Genomic DNA, 23201 nt, shown 5'->3' with positions numbered 1-23201 from the left:
AAATGCACAATTAACTTCTATAATTTCTGAAAGATTCTTAAATAATTTAAAGGCCTTAGAAGGCTGATTCACAAGCAGGGACAATCTACAGTGAACACTGCATTTAAGTTGTAGACAGTTATTCAACACAGTTTATGGTGACTGTATTTTTGCCTTATAAAAATATAAAAATATATATAAAAATATATATAAAAATATATATAAAATATTGCAGACCTGAAGGTGTTTTCAGAAGCAGCACAACCCTGACAAGAATAATGTGCATGTAGTTGTATGCATCTGGGGTGCATCCTGCCACCCACTGTGATGTGTGCTCCTGCTGGTGACTCAAGGTCTCCAGGCTTATTTTTAGAGAGGTCTAGGAGTTAAAGAAGTGCTTGAATTGCTAAAGATGTTGTTCAGGGAGTGAAGGCTACAGCACTCACATAGCTGATTGAAATCAAAACCAAGATGCTTCAATTCCCATCAATATGAACATCAGCACCCAGGCCAACCCTTGTGATGACCAATTTAATCAAATTGCTTAGGGGTTGCTATGTGCTCTGTGCCTCTGAATGCCTAAATTTGTGTATAAGTGTGCCTAAAAAAATCACTTCTCAAAACAAAACCCCGCAGTAATCACTTTTTAAAATGCCACTTTATGATTTTAGGGAGCTCCCTCACGAAGAAGTATTTTAAGCAGGTATCTTATATTTTCAGAAGACGGGGTTTTTTGGTAACTATAAGGTTATTTTATTTTCACTGACATTGAATAAGCTGAACCTCAGGCATAAAAATTGCCTATTTTTATGTTCAAAAATCCACAGAAAGAATTGCCACTGTCTTAAAGCAATGTTTTTTATATGTTCATTATATATAAGCTTGCTGTCTGTTGTTGGATTGTGTAAAATGCAGAAGCTGATCTGAAGGTGTTAAAATAGGAAGCACAAATCTGCTTCAATTCTTGTTTTAAATATTTGAGTAGTTACATCCATTTGACCCAAACAGACTATTTTCCCATTTTGTAATTAGTATTGGTAATGTCTAAAAAAAAGAAAAAAAAGAGAACTCAACAGTAGAAGTAATTTTTCAGAAGTTATTTTTAAATTCAAGAAAGGTGGCTGCATTTATGTGGGCCAAATTGAAGACTCAATTTCATAATATCATTGCTATTTTACTACTTGTTTCATAGGCCCCATTTTCAGGTTGCCAGGCATTTCAAGAAACACAAAATACGGTGAGATGTGTTTTGGGAGATATAATTCCCGTATTAAACACACGGGATTGAACAGGGGACGATGAGTACTCCTGTACCGTGTGAATTTCAATAAAGAAGACAAGAGCCTCCCTGGAAGGCAGCCACACACAAGTACAGTTATATGCATCACTTTGACAATAAGCTCGCTCCCAGCAGGTCACTGGGAAGGAAAAGGCTCTGCGGATATTAATAATGAGAGAGTGACTTCCCGAGAGGCTCACCATTCACACCTTTGACTGCAGCTACCTTAACTTCCTCCCAGGGTCTGTGAAAAGTGATCAGCATGTCCCCAGGGGCCTTCATGGCTTGTGGAGGGATCCCAGGGATCCCTAAAACTACATGGGGGGACCACAGGCAGCAGGGCTTAGGGCACATATATACCAGGCTGGCTGCAGGAACCACAGGAGTTTGGTGACCCTTCCGCGCTGACAGAGAGGCTGTCACGACTCAGCCACGTGCTAGAAACAGTGTTACACATCAAGATTATGGATGTTGCAGTCTCCTTACCCATATGACTGCATTCATGTCAGCACACTTTTATTCCTGTGGCTCTTAAGAATTACAAAATTCTCAGTTTCCCTTGAACACCAATGCAAATGGCACACGGTTCTCTTCAAGACTCTGCTCTAGAGCCTCAAGCCAATGCTTTCTTCTCCTCCTAACCCCCATCTCAGAGAAAGTAGAGGTGGTTCTAAACACTGCTGTCATTAATCTGATTCATCAAATACCTTACCTGTGTAAGATATATAATAATACCTATGGAGTAAAAACAAAAAATAAAAAAGCCAATAATTTCAGAGCAGCCCTCAACCAAAAAGTATACTGACAACTAGAGGGCCAGAAAGATTTCAGTGAAAACAAGGAAGAGAATTCTGGGACTAACCAAAGCATTTTTCAAGTGTATCTTTGTAGAGGTGAATGAAATGAAGTTCTCAGTGCAAAGCCTGGGAACATTTTGTTCCACACAATGTTGAAATAAAGTCTCACATTTGTAGAAAGAGGGTTGCATTCAAGAGCTGTGATTTCCTTTCACTGCCAATAATCTATTTGTAGACATAATAGTCAATAATGACAGAAGCCAGAACATGAGCACTCCACATCCATTCCCACATGATGCTCTCAAAGGAAAACGTACTACTCCAAAATTCTCTCTCTACTCCTGCCTTCAATGGTACTGATTTTCAGCTGTCACTCACTGACATAGCCCTCTTAATATCAATTCATATGAACCAATAACTCAATCAAAAAACTAATTACACTTATCCTAAAATGGAAGCGCATTGTTCTAGACCTCCAAATCTCCCAGGAGTTGACAGGCCACCATAAAAGCAAGGGTTATAAACTTGAATTTTTTATAGACAAATAAAGCTTTGCCCTATGAATTCTCTGCCTATAAAGTTAATGAGCCTTGACAAAACAATCATCTGAGGAGCAGCTGACAAATTATCTGTAGCACCAATTTGAAAGGCATTGGCTGGCTTACAAACATTTCAGTTGGGAGAATATGGCATCATGTTCCTCTTCCTCTGGAAGAGTCATTTGTCAAACTGAATTTCTTGCGGAGCAACAGCAGATTCCCAATATTAGGGCACTGAGATACAACAATAAATGCAATTACTAAAACAAGTAAATAATCCCTGCCATTTCTTCCCCAAACTTGAAGCTCACAAATGCTGATGCAGAACTCTTTCTAGGAAGTCTACATGAAGAAAGCAAGACACATTTTTATTTCTGACTGGAGCTCATTGAAGTGTTTAATGTGAAGGAAAAGAGCTTTGAGAAATTCAAGTGAGAAGGGGGATCTTTCAAAATACTTGGTCAGTATTTGGAAGATTTTTTTTTTTTTTTAGTATAACTTCCAACAGAAATGGTGGTATCACAGCTGTGGATTTAAACCATGGTCTTTTACTGGATTAATTCTTCAAAGTTTTCAACACAATAAAGCTCTGAAATACACCGCCTTTGGGAAATTTAGGGCTGCACACATTAAATACTCTTGTAAGAACAACCACTTGCATTAGGGTAAAAATTAGATTGGTGCTTTTCTAAAATCTGTTCTCCAACTGTGAATACTGAGTCCATTTGGAAATTGAATCATGATCCGTTGTAAAGCTGTCACTTTCCTCACCAAAGGCATTTGCTGAAATATTATTTCAAATGCCTTCCTCCACACTCAACTATTCAGAGTCCTTGTGGAAAAGATGACAGTACTAAGAACATGGAAAACTGTCATATTTTCCATCTGAATGTTATTTCACAGTGTGAAGAAGTACAAATTATAGTAATCAGTTGCCTCTGCAACAGCATGTAGCAGTGTATAGGGCAGAGGATTTAACCATGAGTTGTGTATTTTTTCATATTTTATGTTCTTTTTGCAGTTTTTGTTGGACTGTTGATTTAAACAAACTGGTTAAACGTACAGTGACTAGAGCTCAATATTACATCAAGGTATAATGAAGATAAATGAAACCTTGTTCTTAAAGAGAATTGTTAACTCACACTCAGCAGAATAATACACAGTTTTCCAAGTCCTGATGTCAAGCCATCAAATATCTGATGACCAAGTATTCAATCAATCATAAAGCAAAAGAACGTACAGAATTATACATTCAGGTGCCAACATGGCCTAGTTTTATGAGCCCTCCAGAGCTCTACTGATTATTGACTTCTAAGTATGTGGCTGGAGAAAGCCTTAACATAACCTTTTCCCCCAGTCTCTCTCCATAGTAGTCATGTCTACAGATGTGAACCATTCAGCAATGAATTACCTCTCTCTGTGGTCAGCAAAGCACTCAACTCCACGGCCCCAGCATCCCCTAGAACCCATTCACTCAACTTTCTAGTTCAAGCTGGAAACTTTCTTTCTAAGGGCACCATTATAAGAGCCTTTCTGTAATGAACTTTTCCATTGTCTCGTTCTAAAACCTCAGAAGCACCGCCATGCACAGATAAATCACTCATATTTATACTTAAAGAACCAGAGGAATTTTACTACTTTTTGCTCACTTATGTAATTTAAGGCAACATTAGCAGAGAAATTAAAATATTGTGGGTAGCTCTGTTAGTGCATGGCATCGTTGTGCAGATATTTACACATTTATAAAACAGTGTACTAATCAATGTGTTTTACTCAAACTTGTACTTGGCTGAACACCTTGACTAATCGCTCTGACCCCTTTGATTAAGCATCTTTTTACAAATTCTAGAAGCTACACAGTTTTCATTCTAATGAACTGATATCTTCTGCATGGGTTTGTCACATCTGTAACATTCTTTGCTAGTATTTGTCTACTTGCTTTTTTAATGGAGCCTTCTATTTCAGAGCATTGCAATGCCTTTCACAGCTGTCTTCCTAATTCCTGGGATTTCTTTCCTGTTAGCGTATCTTACATTAATTTACCATTTTACTTTCCACTTACAGACTTCTGCTCTTCTCTTCTGGCACTATTCTTTCATTTGAAAAATGTTTTCTGTAGAATATGTCTATGATCAAAGCTCCAAACATAATTTTTTTCTTCTATTCTGGAATATAAAAGATGATAGAATTTTTCCTAAGGAAGGATGCACTCTAGAAAAATTGTGCCTAACTCTTCCTCTATCTCCTAAATACTGTCTGCAAATGGTTTACTACTATCCCTGTAGTCTACAGAAGAATAGCTGGGTTATACTAGCGTAAGGTTTTGGATAGTCTGCTTTACTTCATTAAATATTTATCAGGAGGCAACCACTGACAATGTTTTACAGAAAGATCTTCCATTATTTCAGTTATGGAATGTTCATAATTTTAGGCTTTCCTAACTGTCCTCTCAGAGCACAGCTAGCCTAAGGAATGCTAAATTTTAGATGCATTCTTAACCATGATTTGGTGAGGGAGGTGATTATTTTTTGCTCTATTTCTTCTGAATGGCTTAGGCAGCTGTCCTATAAACCTAAAGATGCTCAGTGAACTAAGTATGCACAACAAAAGAATAAAGTGACAGAATCAAAACAAATTACTAGAGCTTTCAGTGAAGTTCTTGGTCACTTTCCATACTCAAAGAGAAACAAACACTGAATTCAGTTGCAAAATGTGGTACATATTATGTAACCTATTTTAGAGCACCATTCCAATGGATCAAAACATTGCCTGCGATCATCACTGGATTTTGGATGACCACAATTATATACCAAGGTAGCATGTATCTTCCAGTGGTACAGATGTGTGAAAGCATGGTTAAAAATAAGCACAAGCTGTAGAAAAAATAACTATGGTGAAGATGCAAACTATGAGATAAATCCAGTGATGTTCATGCACTCTAACAAAGGAGGTGAGGAAGAAGCGCATGCAGTACCTGGTGATCTCAGAGTCAGGGAGCAGGCCTACGTGGTAGTGGGGGTAGGGAGCTGAAAGAAGGAAGCTTTTGTCACACTCGACAGGGGAATAGTGCCTAGGAGAAGGTGGTTTATCACACAGTTTGTTCACAGTGCTGTAAACAGGTTCAGGAGGCCTGGTGATACAGAGACAAGAGTAAAAGGTCAGGTGGATATTAGTTGCTGAGAATACAGAGAAAACACAGCAATCATTTTAAAAGCATGCATAGCAAATCTGTCAAGACTTTTTCAGTGAGGTTTTTCCAACAAATAAAGTGCTGTTAAAGAAATTGTTAGCATTTAATAACAGTGATATGGCATTCAAGTAGCTTCATATAAAGATACACACAATAAAAGTGGACCATAAAACTGCCCTATGGGAAGTGTGGCACTGAAAGGGAATATCTTATCTTTGAAGCTGAGACAGTGAGGCATTTTCCCCCATGCTCTTCCTTCTTCTCTTTTTTTTAATCTAACATCTACACAGCTTTCTGTGATCTTAATTTTGAGTACAGCATAGAAGAAAATATGTTTGCTACCTGAAAAAGAAATATTTTTTTACCCATTAATTTATAATATAGATGAAGCACATATTACTTGTTAATACAACTCCTGTCCCAGTGAGCTGGGACTTTGCAAGTAGAGCTACTGTCAAATTGACCCATATCCTAGAATAACACTGATGGTAACAAACTGTGCGAGCAATTCATCTCATTGGCAGGCAATTCGTTGCATTTCAAGAGTTCTTTGCACTCTTTCCAGATTCAGCCTTCAAAATCTGATTATGCAGACCACATCTGAAACAGTTAACCTCTTTGCCAAGGCTACTGCAATCACACTCGCAGCGCTGCTCCAAGTTGCAAACAGCAGCCTGTGTAGTTAGATACAAAGAATAAGATCCTAAAATTTCTCTCCTGCTGCCTAGAGCCACCTGCTCGGGGGAGACAATACTTACCACAGCCTTCCCGGGAGCCGTCTGGGAGAGGGGAGAAGGGAATGCAGCCTTTAGTACCAACCAGCTGGGAATCCGCGGGACACCAACGGCGAGCAGTTTGCCAAACAAACCCACACCACGCACACGTACATCTCCCACCTTGTAACTTCCCTGCCTTGGCCCCGGGACATACCTTGGGGCCCACTGGCAGAATGAAACTTGACTCATTGTTTCCTGACATTTCTGCTCTAAAGAGTGCCAAGGGTCAATTGCTATCATATCCACACTTCTGGCAGAAGATCCAGGGTATGCCACTGCCTTTCATCACTGTCATACAATATTAGCTAGATGGAAATCTTATTTCAGAAGCCTGAAAATATCAAGAGGCCAAGAAGTTAATGAACTTTTTTTGTTCTTCTGGCTGCACTATGCCTCACATGGGTGTGAGTTTTGCTGTGACTTTCACAGGTACCAATATTTATTACAGTCGTGGATGTGCTGGCAGATACAGAAAACTTAATTTCCTTTGTTAGCTTCTGGGTTTCTCCTTTGGGGGAAAGGAGTAGCTGCTTTACTTAAAAATTGGTCTCACTCAATGGTAATAACATTATTCATAGCAATCTGCCACACAATTGGAGAACTCTCTGTGCCTGAGTTTCCCAGGGAAAACTTTACAGTTAAAATCCAGGCAATTTAAGATTTCCAAATAGCAAAATAGCAAAGCTCTCACTCATTTTGTTATAAAGCATTGTATGAAGTCCTTAGTAAAATACCTTTAAAAATGTTTAAGGTTAAGCAATCATTTTCTATCAGTATATTTCACTTGTTTCAGAGGGCTGGATTTAAGAATTTATTTACTAAATCGATTGTTGCTTTCAATTAAAAAAAAAAAAAAACAAAAAAAACAAACCAAAAAAAAAAAAAAAAAAAAAAAAAAACCAAACCCAAAAAAAAAAAATAAAAAAAAAAAAAAAAACCCACACAAAAACCCAAACAGATAAAATCAGTTCTATTTCACTTTTGTCCAATACTGCCTTTTATTCCCTTAAGAACTACTTCTGCTTTTAGGCAATACATGAAAGAACAAGCATAAATATCAAATATAAATGATACCTACTAAGAAAATTGAAGACATACTGCCCCAGTGCAGGAAGATGAATAAAAACTGTAGATTCCTTCACGGCTTAAAACACTAACCAGTCCATAAAAATTTTGTTAGCGTCCTATATTCACATTAATTGTCCTCTGTAAGTTGTAGACAACATCAGCGTGTTGGTTCCCCTTGGATATATTGTGAATGTTCAAACTACACTGAGTCATCAGTCAGTGACCATCCAACCTCATGCTGAGACACAAATCATGCCACAGAGATGGGCAGATATGAGGAATTTCTTTGTTAATTGACAGTTACAAGCTGCCTTCAAAAGCAAAATGAAGTTAAAACATTCAACATCTACCTAGATACTGACACCAAATTAGTCCTTCAAGTACGAACACAGAATCCCAACAAATTGTCTCAAGAGGCCCAGCAAATTTTAAAACATTTAGCAAATGTTAACATGTTTTAGACCATTTTTGAAACATTTTTCACTCCATTCAGTCTTCCTGGGTGGTAAAATAACAGGAAAACGGAACAAGTCTGAGTATAAAGTCCTGTACTCACTGATATTATATAAGTGATATTGTGACCTAGTTAACATCATACTCTCTGTATCTGAGCTGCAGAGAGAGGTCTTAAGGTTAAGAAAAGGAATTTCTATTTCTTATCCTTTTAAAACCTGGACTCTTTGGTTAGAAGAGGATTTAGGATATCAGCTAACTCCAGTTATGAGTGCACTTCATGTAAGACCTATGAAATTGTCTGAGATCATCACAGCTACCTACTTCCCATCAAATGTCACTTCTTTCAAGTTCATTGAGAACATGGACTGCACTGCTCCTTTAGATGCCTCTATCCTATTAAGATGCATAGGCTAACAACTGCCAGCTGCACAGTTGGGCTCTGACTGCATGTTTTAATGGCACAGAAAAGCAAGAATTTGAAAAAAAAAAGCAGTACATAACATCCAGTGTCCATGATGACCATAATCTTATCTTCTCTCTCAATTTGGCACAGTAAATATGAATTAAGGTAGTGTAAAAATATTTGAAAGTTGGGATAAAAAAAAATAAAGTATAGGAATGATTAAAATTATATGAGGCAGATCACTGTCCTGTTCATACAAACTGTGTCCCATGTAGGCCATTACTCACAAAAAGTAGTTTGAGATACTTGCTGCAACACCCTGTCATCAAATATCCTCCTCATTCTTCACCTTCTCTATGGCAAACTAGTACTTAACTACAATAGTAGCCACCTACTGGAAGAAAACAATACCCTATTTTTAAAAAAAGGAGACTATGAAGACCACCAGCTTTATTAAATAATTGCTCTAATGCTGCATTTTCATGTGTCATTTATAGCTCTCCTCACAGAAAGAAAAAAGAACTTCTTTGCAAAGGGATCAGCCCACCTGATAAATCCTGTCTCGCACATCTTCTCCAGTGTTGTGACAGAGACAGACTGTCCTCTCTCAAAGCATGGGATAATGAGAATGCTATTTGTAATGTGCCATTACAAAAAAAATATAGCCAAGGTCACCTCATCTTTTCTTGCAAAAATAATTAAGAGCCAGACTGAAGATAAACACTGAGGCCTTACTTTATGCACTAATTCTTCAAATGAATTTAAAAACATGCAGCAAGCCATCTAGCATGCTTTAAGAAAAGTGCAAAGGCTAGATATTTAAGGATATTTAAGGACTAATTGGCTGCAGTTTATGTGCATCTCTTTCAGATACGGCAGGTATAGCTTCAGAGGTTTAATTTAAAAATAAATGCTAAACAGTTTTTGAAACTATTTTTGAGGAAAAACAAAGAACTATATTATAGAATTTCTTTTGTCCATTATCTTCATTTTTGCTAATACCTATGCACAAAAAAATCCCCATAAAATGCCAAATGTGTGAATATTACTGTATACATCTTTGATAATTGCAATATCTCTTTTAAAGAGTAATGTGGATCTACTCTGAAAAATGACTACTACTGTAACTTCTTAGATATGCTTCCCTTCTGCCTTTTATTTAGTGACAAACAGGCTTCACAGTCCTCTGTCTTTATCAGTGAGCCAAATAAAAAGCTTTGCGACAAATAAGAGCAGCAACTGCTAGGTCTGGATGGACAGTAACAACTACATTAGTATGAGAATAAAGCACACAATAGTAAAGGGAAGGCAACAGAAAATGTAAGTAGTAAACGTAAGTAGCAGCACAGAGTGGCTTGCACATGCCTCAGTAGACAGTTCAACTCACAAGACCGAGAATCAAGTCACTGAACGCCAAAGGTAAGCTTTTAAATGGTAACATGAGCAGCAGAGAGTCATAAAAAATAAATTAAAAAAAAATAATAAAAAGCAAGCTGGGATTGCTATTCACTACAAACGCAACAGCAGTGAGGAACAACTCTCACGGAAAGGTAGAACTAATCGGTGGAAAAGATAACAGTAACAGTGGGAGGTAGAAAATTGATCTAACATTGGTTTTATTTATTTCATAACAGATTGTGTAAAGCCAATCTGCCTTGTTTGCAGTCCTTACTATTCTTTGTTTGGATTACCATCATTTTGTTGTTTCAGGCTGACTTAATTATGGAATAGAAGTTATAAAAAAATGGCATTTTAAAAAACCATTCCCTCCTTAGCATCATGCAGGGTCCTCAATTTAAAATTAGCTTGTTTTTCCTTTTATTGCGGAATCCTGTTTGGTAGGGATCAATTGCCAACATGCAGCACATTAAATGTTAACAGGTTCAGGTTTTAAAACATTGCAAAAGCTTTTATGATATGGAAAGAAACCAGCTCAGCTCTCACAGCATATTAAGTATGCACAGCTATAGCCAGGAAAAAATCTCAGAGAAAATAAATGCAATCTGAGAGCAAAGAAATCTCCCAATGCTGAAAGTATACAACACTTTTTTTTGAGTAGCAATTTTTAATTGTGTCCAAGATCCATTAAGACATCTAACACATTAGTTTCGCTAATATAATGTTGCTGGGAAGTAAACAAAGAACTTTTAAAGAAGTATTTCTCTATTAAACCAAAAATTAATGGCAATTTAATACAAATAAGATCTTCCACTTCTAATAACCAGTGATTTTATATATATATATGTCCTTTGACTCATCATCTTATTCATATAACCTTCTAGGAGAACCACATACCTTATTGTTCAATAGGGTAATTAGAATTGATTGTTGGTTTTATTATATGTTGTGACCTGGCAATTTAAATGACACCAAATGACTCATAGGACATGTTTATTTCAACTAAATGAAAGACAGAGGAGGAGTGTGAAGAGGAAAATACCTGAAGTGCTGTACCATAGTTCTTTCTGGAAACCCTAAAATTAATGATTTCTCAGCTTTTCTGTTATTAACTGCTGTTTCCATATGCCTTCAAGGTTTCTTTGCAAAACAAGTGCTTTTTAGCACAGTCATGAAGACTAAGGATTTTTCTTCTTAACAGTACTATTTTAACATTTTAATCAAGTTTTCAAACGAAACGGCCTACAGGAAAGCATAAGTATAATTTAGAACTTTTAATATTCTACACTCAATTCTACACTCATTATTCTTAACCATTAGGAATCAGGAAATTAAATGACTACTTAATTAAAAAAAAAAAAAAAAAGAAGAAGAAGAAGAAGAAGAAGAAGAACAGTAATGATTTTCAGTTGCAGGAATGGAACAGAAGGCTGTTTCCCAGAGGAATGGAGAGACTGTCAGACCAAAGGCCCAAGCGACTGTTTAGGAAACAGGGACCAGCAAAGAACGGCCCTTTCCTGCTCAGCTGCTGAAAATCAGCACAGACCACACAGAGCAGAAATTAAATCCAAGAAGATTGTAGTCAGAAGGCCTGTCCACCATGAATCAGCAGTTATTCTCAACCATAGCTGAACGTTTTTATATTCTTAGGCTTCAGAAGCCCCTGGTGGCACTGAGCCCCACCCCACTGAGATCATGCATGACATGCCCAAAAAGCTCTACCTTTGTGTACTCTATGCCTGCTACTTGGCTGCACATTGATAACATAGGGTGACATTCTATTTTGCCATGTTTTAAATTTGGCAATGCGTTGTAAACTCCCTGCGTCTGAATTGTAAGAAAGTGGTAACAGTCCTTGCCTGTTGCCTTCTCTGTGTCATGGGTACCTTTGCAGATCTCTGCTCCATCTCCCTCTGACACCTTTTTTCAATATTGGAATTATTTATCTTTCCCTGGAAACAATGCTACACCCCTGCTCATCTTTGTCACCTACTTCTGAGGTCTTTTTTTAGTCACCTTCATGTAGGATTCAAGACCTGAATGCACCACAGATTCACAGAGAAAACCATTGTATTTTGCACTCTTGTCCCTTCCTATCAGATCCTATTTTCATTCTTAATTGCCTTCTTGACTGCTCCTGAGTACTGAGCTGACACTGTCACAGAACTTACCACAGTCACCACAAGGTGTCTTTCTCAAGTGGCAAGAGCTCCATGAGGGGTCCATGTCCATGTTCTATTTTGCATGTCCTTCAGGTTATCCTTTCCTCTGTGCATTATTGAAGGCAACTTACCATTTCTGTGTGTGTTATCACCGCCAATCCTACTATCTCATTTCAAAAATCTCTATGCAAGTACTAAAGCATACTCCAAAATTTGATTTTTCTTTTTGTAAGTGTTAAGTACTAAGTAGCTGCCAGTGATTGTATTAGAAACAGCCAAATCCTATTACTTGGGGATCTCTGGCAGGCCTATTTAAATATGCAACTCAGGAATAAGAGATTATCTGTGACTTGATAATGACTAAATTTTTACTTTAACATAAATTATTCTCACAAGTCAAGACTTATTATACTTAAAAACATCTGGATAACAAAATGAAATCTTACTCTAGGCAGACAATTATGCATCTGTAAAGTTTAACAATTAGTTTAAGATTAAATTTGTGTAATAATTACAAAAAATATCAGAGTTGATTTGCAAGTTAGCAATTTCAAGCTTCAATCTAAAGAATGTATTTTAATGTGCAACTTGAATAGTCTTCTTTTAACTAACTTTAAAAAAAGCAAACAAAAACAACAACAAAAAACAAACAAACAAAAACCAAACAAACAAAAACCAAAACAAAAACAAACAACCCCCCCCCCCCAAAAAAAAAATCCCAAAAAACCCCCACAACAACAACAACAACACAAAAACCACCCCCAAACACATAATTTCTTAGATTGACTGAAGACTAAACCAAGAAGAAATTCTATTCTGGGATACCATATTGAATTCAATATGTCACCAACTTAAAAACTAGAGATGAGAGCCCTGCTTGTGAGAGACAGCGAGTAACCAGCCACAGCAGCAGGCTGGCATCCGCAAGACAGACAGACAGACAAAGAATTAACATGACAGACTGCCTGGTGGGATCACACCCACTTCATAAACACCCCAGAAACCTTGGGTGCTTCCTCCACTTTCCTAGAGAGAGATGGATGGCCTCAGCCTGATCCTGCCAGCATCTTATCAGCAACTTTTCCTACCTGCTCTGTATCTCTGTTCCTTGGCCAGTGTATTTATGCAACTATTGATTATTCCAAACCTCACGTGTCACCTCCAGGGATTTGCTGGTTCAGTAGCCTGAAATCCTTTCTCCTCTGCTGCTCTACTCCTCTGCTTCTTCATGCTTTTTCACCTATTTTTCTGTTATGTCTTGTCTTGCCCTGACTTCCCTTTCCAAATCCAAGCTTTCTTACCTGATTAAATACTAGTCTTCCCTCCTTGTGATTTCCATTCTCATATACCAGTGACAAGTTCTCCCCATTTTCACACCCATTCTCACCCTTATCCCTTGCTAAACACACTCCCCCTATTCCTCCAGTCTCTTCAATATTAAAACATGACAGGACTGGGCATTCAGAGCACAGAACAAAATCCCTCCTGGTTACATTCCTGTATCAGAAAGGGGTGGAAGAAATAAGCAGAGAGGAAAAGTAGCTTTGCCCATTTAATGCTGCGCTCAATCATGCAGGCTTTCTAAAATAATCTAGTCAGCATGACAAAATTGTGAGAAGCTTTGACATACTGCGTTGTGAGTAAAGACTCTGAAAGAGTTCTACTGCAATAAACATATCAAATACGTTTTGGAAGATAAATGAACTGCAGTTTTCCCCAAGACTTGCATTTGTTGGCTTTTACACAGCTTTTCATAAATGCATTAGAAATTCTGTCTGGATTCTGTTTCATCAGCTCCTATAACTTAACACTCTGAACCTATGTATGGAATATTATGGTATTTAAAATATAATAGCATAGCAATTTCTAACACAGAATAGAATAGAACAAGAACTAAGGCATGTAATTCTCCCTCTATCCTTTAAGTCACCACACTGGTCTGGTTAAAAATAAATACAATTTAATTTAATAATAATGGTGGTTAATAAAATTACTTAAGCAACAATAGATATATTTTACACTATTTTTTAAAGAAAAATTATTAAAACTTTGCTATCCCTTGATAAAAAATCCAGCCCCAGGCAAAGCTAAGCATGAAAATATTAACTTGAACATCTTATCTGCCAAATTTACAAGTTATTTTATAAGAGGAATAAATAAAAGGCATCATCAGTCTTCCCAACATACTACATATATTCTCTTTAGGGTGGAGGAAATATGCTGAGTTTTGGTTAGGCATGGTGAATGATTGTTGTGAGCTCACAATTACACGTGTTCCTATAACTCTATCAGTGGGCTTCTATGTATCTTTTACTCATCACACATATGTTAACACTAAATCTGGTATAAAATTAATTTGAAAGTTCTACCTAAGCAGTCAAAGACACTGTCTATGAAACAGGAGTGTAAACTCTGTTCACACACAAAGACTGACAGGAAATGCAGCTGACCCCTTTCAGCAAATGGGCACTTTTGAAACACAAAGAATATCTTGTGACATAAATCAACTCTAAAGATCCCAAACAAGCAGTTTTCAGGACTCATTGTTAAAAGCTGCAGTTCTTCTGTCCTACTGTTTTTCTTCCTAAAACCATCACCAAAAACTGTTAATGATCATTTTATAACACAAAACTGTAGCATTTCTTGTAGTGGTTTAATACTGGGAGATCAAATCTGTAGGCCAACAGAAACTTACAAGTGTTTCCATAAAACACTGTCAATTCAACTAGCAGGTTTAGATAAGTAAACAAGAAATTAGTTGAGGAATGCTACTTTCAATACAGGGAAAAAAAAAATTCCCTGAGACTTCAACTTAATGGCTCTTTTTTCCCTCCTGTCCAATTCCCAGCACCTCTTCCCCATCCAGAAAACACTATTTTGCAGAAACAGACATTAAAAAAATCAAACATGCTTTACACAGCAAAACGGATAACTCAGCTTTTTCATCTATGAATCTTTAATATCTAGCTAGAGTTAAATGTTAAAGTGAATTTTTTATCAGCTGAAACACAGAAGTTTGATGTTACCATTATCTGAAGCTAAAAAGGAAGTAAAAACTCAAGATGGTAGTTCTTTGTTTTTATGGATTTTTCCTTTTTTTATTCATTAAAACCAAGAAATTAGTATATAAAAGCTACAAGATTTTTAGGCTATAATTTTAATATTTCTGAAAATAGGAAGGCAGAAATACACTAAAGAGAAAAATGTAACATCTCTCTGCTGCATTAATAACACATGTTTAACAAAATGATGAAAACAAAAAAAATCTTTTTTTTTCTTACTACTACCATATAAAATTTGGTTGAAATGCATCCCTGTAGGTCATCTGATCCAGTCTTGTGCTTGAATCAGGACTATTGACAACACTAGATTTTACCTAGCCAATTCTTAAAAATCTCAAAGGGTGGATATTTCACAGCCCTTCAGAGCACTACTCCAGCACTTTTGTGTCCATCTCATGTTTTAATTTCTTCTCAAATTGAAATCAGAACATCCAAAACCAATGCCTGTTGACACTGGTGCTTCTCTACTGAGATGAGATTGGTTGCATCATCTTTGCTACTGAGTGCTTATAGGGTGCTCTTAGATTGCCCCAATCCCCTCTTCACAACACTAAACAAGCCCCAACTCCCTCAACACCACCCCAGCCTCCATGTGACTTAGGGCTCTCCACAACCCCCCTGAAATCAAAGAATGAGGGTTCTAGAAAAGAAGTCTTCTAGAAAAGAACAGATTTTTCTGCTGGTCATGCTTCTCCAAAGATAGCCTGCTATGCTGATTACCTGACTAGAAGTGAGAGTGCACTTCTGGGTCCATGTTCAGCTTGGTGTCTGCAGTAACATCCAGGTCATTTTTAGTGAAGCTGCAATTCAGATGTTCATAGCCTGCGCAAGTGTTTGCAGCTCTTCCACCTGAGATGCAGACTTCTTACTGAACTTTATGAGGTTTCTGCTAGCCAAATCCTCAAGTATATCAAGAGCACTTTAGAATACAGCTCTGCCATTTGTCATGTTAACCACTCCCTCTTAATTTATTGTCCTTTTGAAATCTGCTGAGGGTGCACCATGTGTCATGATCTAGGTCATTGATGAAGATATTCACTGACGTCCTTGGTATCTGAGCTCCTCTGCTCATCACTGACCACTTGACACATGCCAAATGATGAACATCACCCTTTGAGCCTACTGGTTAAGTCAGTTCCCAACTCACTGCCTTCTTTTAGTCCACTCTTCCTTGGCTTTCAAAATGTGCTGTAGGACACTGGGTCAAAAGTCTTACCAACAGCACGCCGTGCAAATGAGCCATGCTGGGAGAAGGTTAACTAGTAAGATAACTAGCACACAACCCAGGAGAAACCCAAAAGGCTATCCACGAGGTTTCCAAACCATTCCAAACCATATTTTCTTTCTGATTAGCTGTACATGTTCATCCAACACTTCTTCATGTTTGGATGAGAGGCTGCTGGAAGAGTTTTAAAGGGTGCTCCCCATGTTACAGATTTTCCTGCCCACAGAAGAGGTGTGAGAAATACCTTTGCAGCCACTCTCCACGACAATTAGTGGAGAAAAGGAATTACCATGTGCCCCACAGCAGATCCCAGATGCACATTAGTGGGAGCTATGACACAGGTCAGGTATGACTTTGGAATCAGCTGTGTTCTCCCTCAGTGAAGAGGCATTCCCACTTAAGGCACCGCCTGTGCTGCGGCACTGCTTGGTGAAGAGCAGCCACTCCTCTCCCCTCATCCAAGCAGTTAGAAATTTCATCAGGAAAGTCAACCGGCCTGGACAAGCACACAAACTGCTTTTAGTCAATCTAGGCTGACTATTCCAATTAACTTCTGGGCCCTTAAGTGCCTGGCAAACATGTTGTTTATTACTTCAGCTTTTTCAATATTATCTGTCACTACATTGGCTTCTATTCATCACCTTTTTCCTTCCTCAAATTTTACCTTCATTTTCTAAAGTAGCACACATCTGCAGAATCACTTTTGTTTTCCTTTATGACCCTTGAAGGTAAGTCTTAGCTCAAATCAATCAGCTTTCTAACTTTGTCACTAAGCAATGCTTGTCTATATCTTGCATTTTACATCATCAGAAAGCTCTTAGCTCAGCCATGAAGGCCTTCTGGTGAGTCCCCCTCCTTTCTGCTCAACAAGATGGTTCCTTCCTGAGTTCTCAATAAGTTTTATTTAGAAACCATCCATCTTTCATGGGCCCTATGTTTCTGTGGCAGCATCCCAAAAGATTTTGTTAAGCAACTCTCCAAAATGGCTGAAGTCTGCTGTTCTGAAATCTTAACAGTCATAACTTGCTGACTGTCTTTCCAGACTTCCTTCAAATCAAGAACTAAGCCAACTCATGGTCACTCTGATCCCAGCTGTTATTTATCACCAGCTTTGCCTGTTTCTCCCCTCTAGCAGTATCAGGGGATGGTCAGAAACACAATCAATGAATCCCCTGCACTTCCTGCACAGCAATTTAATCTTACTAGAAACTCAAATGAGCAGCGAAGTGTACTGCCAAGTGTACTGATAGAACTGACATATAGTTTTTATCCGCTTCTGATCCCACATTCTACTAACCTGAACTTGTGGTATTTAATTTAATTTAAAAGGTGATAATTGCTGTAAAAATACAGGAAGCCAAAGTTTCATTCTAAATTAATTTAAAATAAATCCAGAAAAATCATGGAAGTAAAATATGCCAATCACTGACAGTATTTTGTAGCAAGAATACACGCAACTTAAAAAATTCAGTAATTAAGAGACAACATTCAGCTTCATTAAAATTTATGGCTGAAGATAATTTGTTACTTTTCTATCCCTTGTGCTCAGATTAGGCTACTTTTTATATAGACTGAACTGAATTTTTTTCAGGCACAGATTCAATATCAGACCTAAAAATACAAATTTTTATCAATTGAAACATTTACTTTTGTCAGGAAAAACAGATGCATTTTGGTTAAAACAAAATAAAACATCAAAACAAACAAACCAAAACAACAAAAAACCCCCAAACTAAAACCTTTAGAACTGGAACAAACAAACAAAAAATACAAAACCAAAAAGCAGGAGGAAGTGAGCAAATTGAGTTGAATGTTCAACCATTTAAGCTTTAATTGTGGATTCATTATCACAAGTAAGTTAAAGGAAAGCTTGTCATTTGCCTCACTAAAATCACTTGTACAGAGAATTCCGAAATTGCAAAACCTTTTTAAAGTGGAGAAGTTACTGTTCCAAATATTTGTAGCTGGCACAAATGAAAATCTGCCAAAAGTGTTGCAAGACTGCATGGGTAATAAATCTCTTTATGGGAGCACAATGTAAATTAGCCCTGTAAAGCTATTACAGCAAGAACCAGGTAGCTTTAATGGACAGCACTTCAACAGTTGGCAAACATCTTAATTATAAAACATTATTTGAGAAAACCTACTTGCAAATGCTTCAGTCAAGGCATCTATAGGTTTTACTACAGTTATCAATATGATAATTGAATTCCCAAATGATTTTCCAAATTGGTCACCAACAAAGACTTCCCAAATATTTTAATGGCAGACTCATCAGCAAATCCCATGGCATTGAACAGAAAGAAAGCATTCACTATTCTGAGTTTATAGCTGTGAAAATAACTGTGAGAATTAACTGCTGCATTTCAGAAATCCCACCCGAATCAATAGGCAATAATTAGACACATGGACATTTAAAAAAAAAAAAAAAAAATCTCAGCAGTATTTAAGGGTTAAATGGTTTGGTTTTTAAGGTCAGAGCTTCTTAGTCAATGCAGTCAGAGAAGAAAACTGGTCTTTGGCTCTTTTTAGGTTGTCTCTCAGATGTACGTGCAAGTCCAGTGAGGAAATGCAATGGCAAGAAGAGTCATTTGTCTTATGACTATGTTCATTTGCTCTTTGTGCTTTTGTTTCCCGTATTGACTATTATCACTAACAAAATGAAGCTCATAGTAGCCTCCTCCTTTTCAGCAGGTCAGAGTTAACACTTGGTCAGAAGTATGAGATTTCCATCTGATTTGTGCTGTGGCATTCAGAGCCTGCTCCCATCATTTAACACACTTATTTCTGCTGGTGCCACATGCCTGTCACAGCAGGTCATGCTCGTAGAGTCAGCAGCTCCTGTTGATAGTGCCAATGCCACAAGAAGACTTTGGATATCAGACCTTCATTAGGCAACACATTAATTTGGAAATCCAGACAGGAAGAAGAACACAGGAGTGGAGTATTTCACACAATAAACAGAGCTCCTCCAGGGATTCATTTTTTTTCCCTCCAAATAATACAAAATGGACATTGGTGTGAATACCTCAGACAAGAAACAGACTGCCAGTATTTCATTTTTCTCTCAGAAGCTAAACCAGCACAACTAACTTGTTTAAAAACATTCTAAAAATATCAGCACAGGAATGCATCTGTCTTAAAAAAAGGTCAAAAGCACATCCTAATTAATTTCAATACATATCCTGCATGGTTTTTTGTAAGCTTTCTACTGGATATCTGCTAAACTATTGGACTAAGATTGTCACTGACTTCCCTGCTATACTGTTTTTTCTTTTTTTTCTTTTTTTCATTTCTTCAGAAGTAACTAGAAAGTTAAAATCAGCTACATGAACACAAAGAAACAGGACTAACAATACTTCTTTGTCACCTTACAAACCTTCTGTTTAAATGGTCTTTTCATTGCCAGACAGCTAATCTCCCTTTTTAGAATTAATCCCTTAACTTTCTGTGACTTTGTGATGTCCTTAGTTATTACTTACATTCAAGGCTGCATATTTTTTTTGCTGTTTTTAAACTTTTCTAACTCTGTCAGCAATAGCGATGCTGACATGTCATTATAGAAGAAGACAATTCAGTCCTACAAGCTTATTGACAAGGCCACCACCATTGTGACCCAGATTTTTAATACTGATATTCTTCCTATCCATGGGTATTTGAGAAATTATGAGATGATTATTAGATCAGGTAAAAACATTGGTGCAGATTTTAAAAAAATCAATGTTTTAACTATTAATTAAAAATGTAACTTCTCGGAACCATTCAGAGAAAATCCATCCTAACTGAATGTCTCATAAGCTGAAGGAAATCAATTTCAGCTTTGCATTCTCAATCAAAACAAAAGAGAAACTCTTTCAACCAAGACAGGGAAGAAAGGTGTGGACATTTATATCCTGATCAAACATTGTATCATGATTTAGTTACTCTGAATCTGTCTGATCCAACAAGTTATACTGCTTGAGATAGTAATCACATGCAACAAGAAAAATGAAATGCAAATTAGTGGGTTATGAAGCTGATTAACACATAAGTGGATGAGATTTTTTGACTTGTAAGACACAGCAAGTCAGGTTAGAGAATAAAAACAACCCCCTCCTAGAACCAAAAAAAAAAAAAAAAAAAAAGAAAAAAAAAAAAAAGAAAAATTCTCATTTTCTGTGGCATTAGACATTATAATGAGGGCTCATTTTCCAAATGGAACAACTTCTGTCTTCCAGGTGAATGGTAGTGCTCTTCAAACAAAAAGATAAATGCACACTGTCTCATCAGTGATAACCAGTGTTCATCTAAAACAAGGCATAAAAGGAACCCTCCCAGCATTTCCCTATGTGTCTCTTCTACCTTGAAATTAACTACACAGATACAATTCTGCTACTATATTTCCATATAGTAGTCACAATCCTTGGGGGATTATTAAAAAAAAAAAAAAAGAAAAAAAAAAAGCTGAATAGAAATGTACAGTACACTGTATTCTATTTGAGATGCACTGAATAGTTAACTTATGTCCTTTACATTTGCATGAAAGGCAACAAATAAAGAGAAGCATCTGACCTGGTGTAGTCGTCCTCCACAAGCATGTGCTTTGGAATGGGTGAGTATCTTCCTGGTGAGATAGGGGCCAGGGATGCCTTGTATTCTAAAGTGCCATTGTTTCCAGAAGAGAGTATATGATTTTCCATTGGTGGAGAATAAGCTGATGGTAAAAACGAACATTTCGAGTCAGCAACTTTCATGTTTTATTAGATGTCACAAGAACATAATTTTTTTTTGAATTAAGCACCAAGAACATGTTCAATGCTATAAATAAGATCAAAACAAACAATCCTAGCTTGAGAGAGCTTAAAATATAACAAGAAAGAATTAACAGCTGGAGTTTTCCTGAAAATAATATTAGTAATAGCAATAATAACAATAATAACGAAAATAATAGTAATAATAGTAGTAGTAGTAGTAGTATTCTGACTTATTTGCAAGGAATTAACTCTTTAGAGGATCTTTAGTTCCTGAAGAGGGAGCCTGAATAGGTCTGCTGTTTGGGAGACAGGCAACATTTTCTCCACTTCAGACTAACTCTGCAGAAGGACATGTAATTAGGAAAGAATGAGATGAAAAGCACTCTTTTTGGCTCCAGTGTGCAGTAATGGGAGTAGTATTGTAAGAGTTCAATGCAGGATAAGAGCAGGAATTTTATGTGTGGCAAGAATTATGTATACATTCAAAACTGTGATCCATCAAAGGTGCCCAAATCCCCAGCAGAATCAAAATTTCAGTATCAAAATAGATGGTATTTAGACCATGGTAAATCTGTATACTTAAAATATAAAATGGATGCAAATCTCCTACATATTAATGATGAAAGCTATAATAATGTACTGTCTCTTTATACATTGGGTTTGCAGGTTTTGTTGTTTGTGTGCTTTTTGCTGTTCTGAAGTTATCTGGGACATTTATGACTGGAGAAATGCAGTAAGAATTGTATTCTGTATCTAGTTAATTTAATTAGAAAAAAATAAATGATTAATAGGAAAAGCAATGTTACATGCTTCTGCAATGAGCTGTGATTAATTTTCTCATGAGAAGGCAGCAGCTCAACTTTCCAGTATTAGTTTCAGTCTTTTTTCAGATGCTGAGATACAGAATGCTTCAAAGCAGAATCTCTCAACAGGGAAAGGCCATTATGCATTCTGAAATCCTCTGAACATGTAGGTATAATGAAAGGTTCCCTGAGGATAAATTAATCTGTAAGCACCAACAGCTTGGGAAGGGCTACTGCAAATCTTTTCAACCTTTACTCTCCCACTGGAATTGTTTCTGTCTTCTCATATGCTGCTATAATCTCACATAATAAACCGCACTGTTTTAGAACTGCAAAATTATTATTTTGAAAGTATTATCAAGCTGGAGATTGGATAGGGACATTTGGCATTTTCACTTCCTGGGTTTAGCTAAGATTCAGACCAGGCTGCTAGTGAACAACATGATTGCCATCTGTCGTAACATTTGCTAACTAAATAGGCACCCTCAGCACGGCTGAGCATACCACTGACATCCATGTTACAAAACCTTCCCTTCTGTTTTCATGGAGCAGACTGAATAAGGAGGATTTGAGATATTTAGCTTTTCCCTCAACTTTGTCAGTCCACAACAGCAACTCTGCAAAAGTGCAGAAAATTTTAAATCCTTGGCATTTACTTCCCTCAGTAAATTTCCCCACCCTTTGTTTGCCTTAAGTGCCCCCAGAATTATTAGCAGGAAATCAAGATGGGTATGGATTGACTGCTGAAGATCTTGTCAAAAATTTTATTTCCATCCAGTTGTTAGATGGTGCAGCTGGTCCCTGTTAGTAGTTGAAGCCAAAGCAGACAGTTTTTAATGAACAACTAATGAGGAAAGGGAGTTTTCAGTAATTAACTGTTTAGACTAACAGTCACCAGTGGTATAGAGAGCACAGTTGAAAAGTTAAGATTGCTGTGAATGACAAGGGAATGGAAATGCCTGGGTATGGACACCAGGAGGACTGGTATAAGATTACAGCATGTATCGATAAAGCTAGATTCATCAATAGGTCGTCAATACTCAATATAATTACATGCAACTTGCTAGCAAAGCCTACACTCAAACTAAAACAAGTATTCAAGCCATTAAGAGATGGTGGTGGGAGATAAAGACTAGGCTGGAGCTTAGGACACTCCGATCAGGAGACAGCAGGGATATGAGCAAATCCTAAAGACATGCATAGTAGGAACTGATGGCAGAGCCAGAAGATCCTTACTGCTGTCATCTCCTTAAGAGTACAAAAAGCAGTCCAGCAAGGAGGCTGTCAACACAATATATACATAGACATACATACATACATACATACATACA

General features: G+C 37.2%; 1 protein-coding gene across 27 annotated transcripts in view; it reads right to left on the bottom strand.

The window, feature by feature from the left end:
* The window catches only part of DLG2 (discs large MAGUK scaffold protein 2), a 984477-nt gene that overhangs the window by 246522 nt on the left and 714754 nt on the right, over positions 1-23201 (bottom strand). For 25 of the 27 annotated variants that reach the window (XM_040055800.2, XM_040055802.2, XM_040055798.1 and 22 more), the window contains 2 exons: positions 20886-21027; positions 5569-5724 (listed from right to left, as the gene is read on the bottom strand). In XM_040055800.2, coding sequence (XP_039911734.1) covers positions 5569-5724; positions 20886-21027 — 298 coding nt within the window. The remainder of the gene's footprint in view (positions 1-5568; positions 5725-20885; positions 21028-23201) is intronic. The other 2 variants (XM_040055807.1, XM_040055813.1) reach the window with 1 other exon arrangement.

The sequence above is a fragment of the Hirundo rustica genome, chromosome 2, assembly GCF_015227805.2.
Source record: "Hirundo rustica isolate bHirRus1 chromosome 2, bHirRus1.pri.v3, whole genome shotgun sequence".
NCBI lineage: Eukaryota > Metazoa > Chordata > Aves > Passeriformes > Hirundinidae > Hirundo > Hirundo rustica.
The sequence above is the reverse complement of the archived record's forward strand: the minus strand, read 5'-3'. Positions and strand labels throughout refer to the sequence as shown.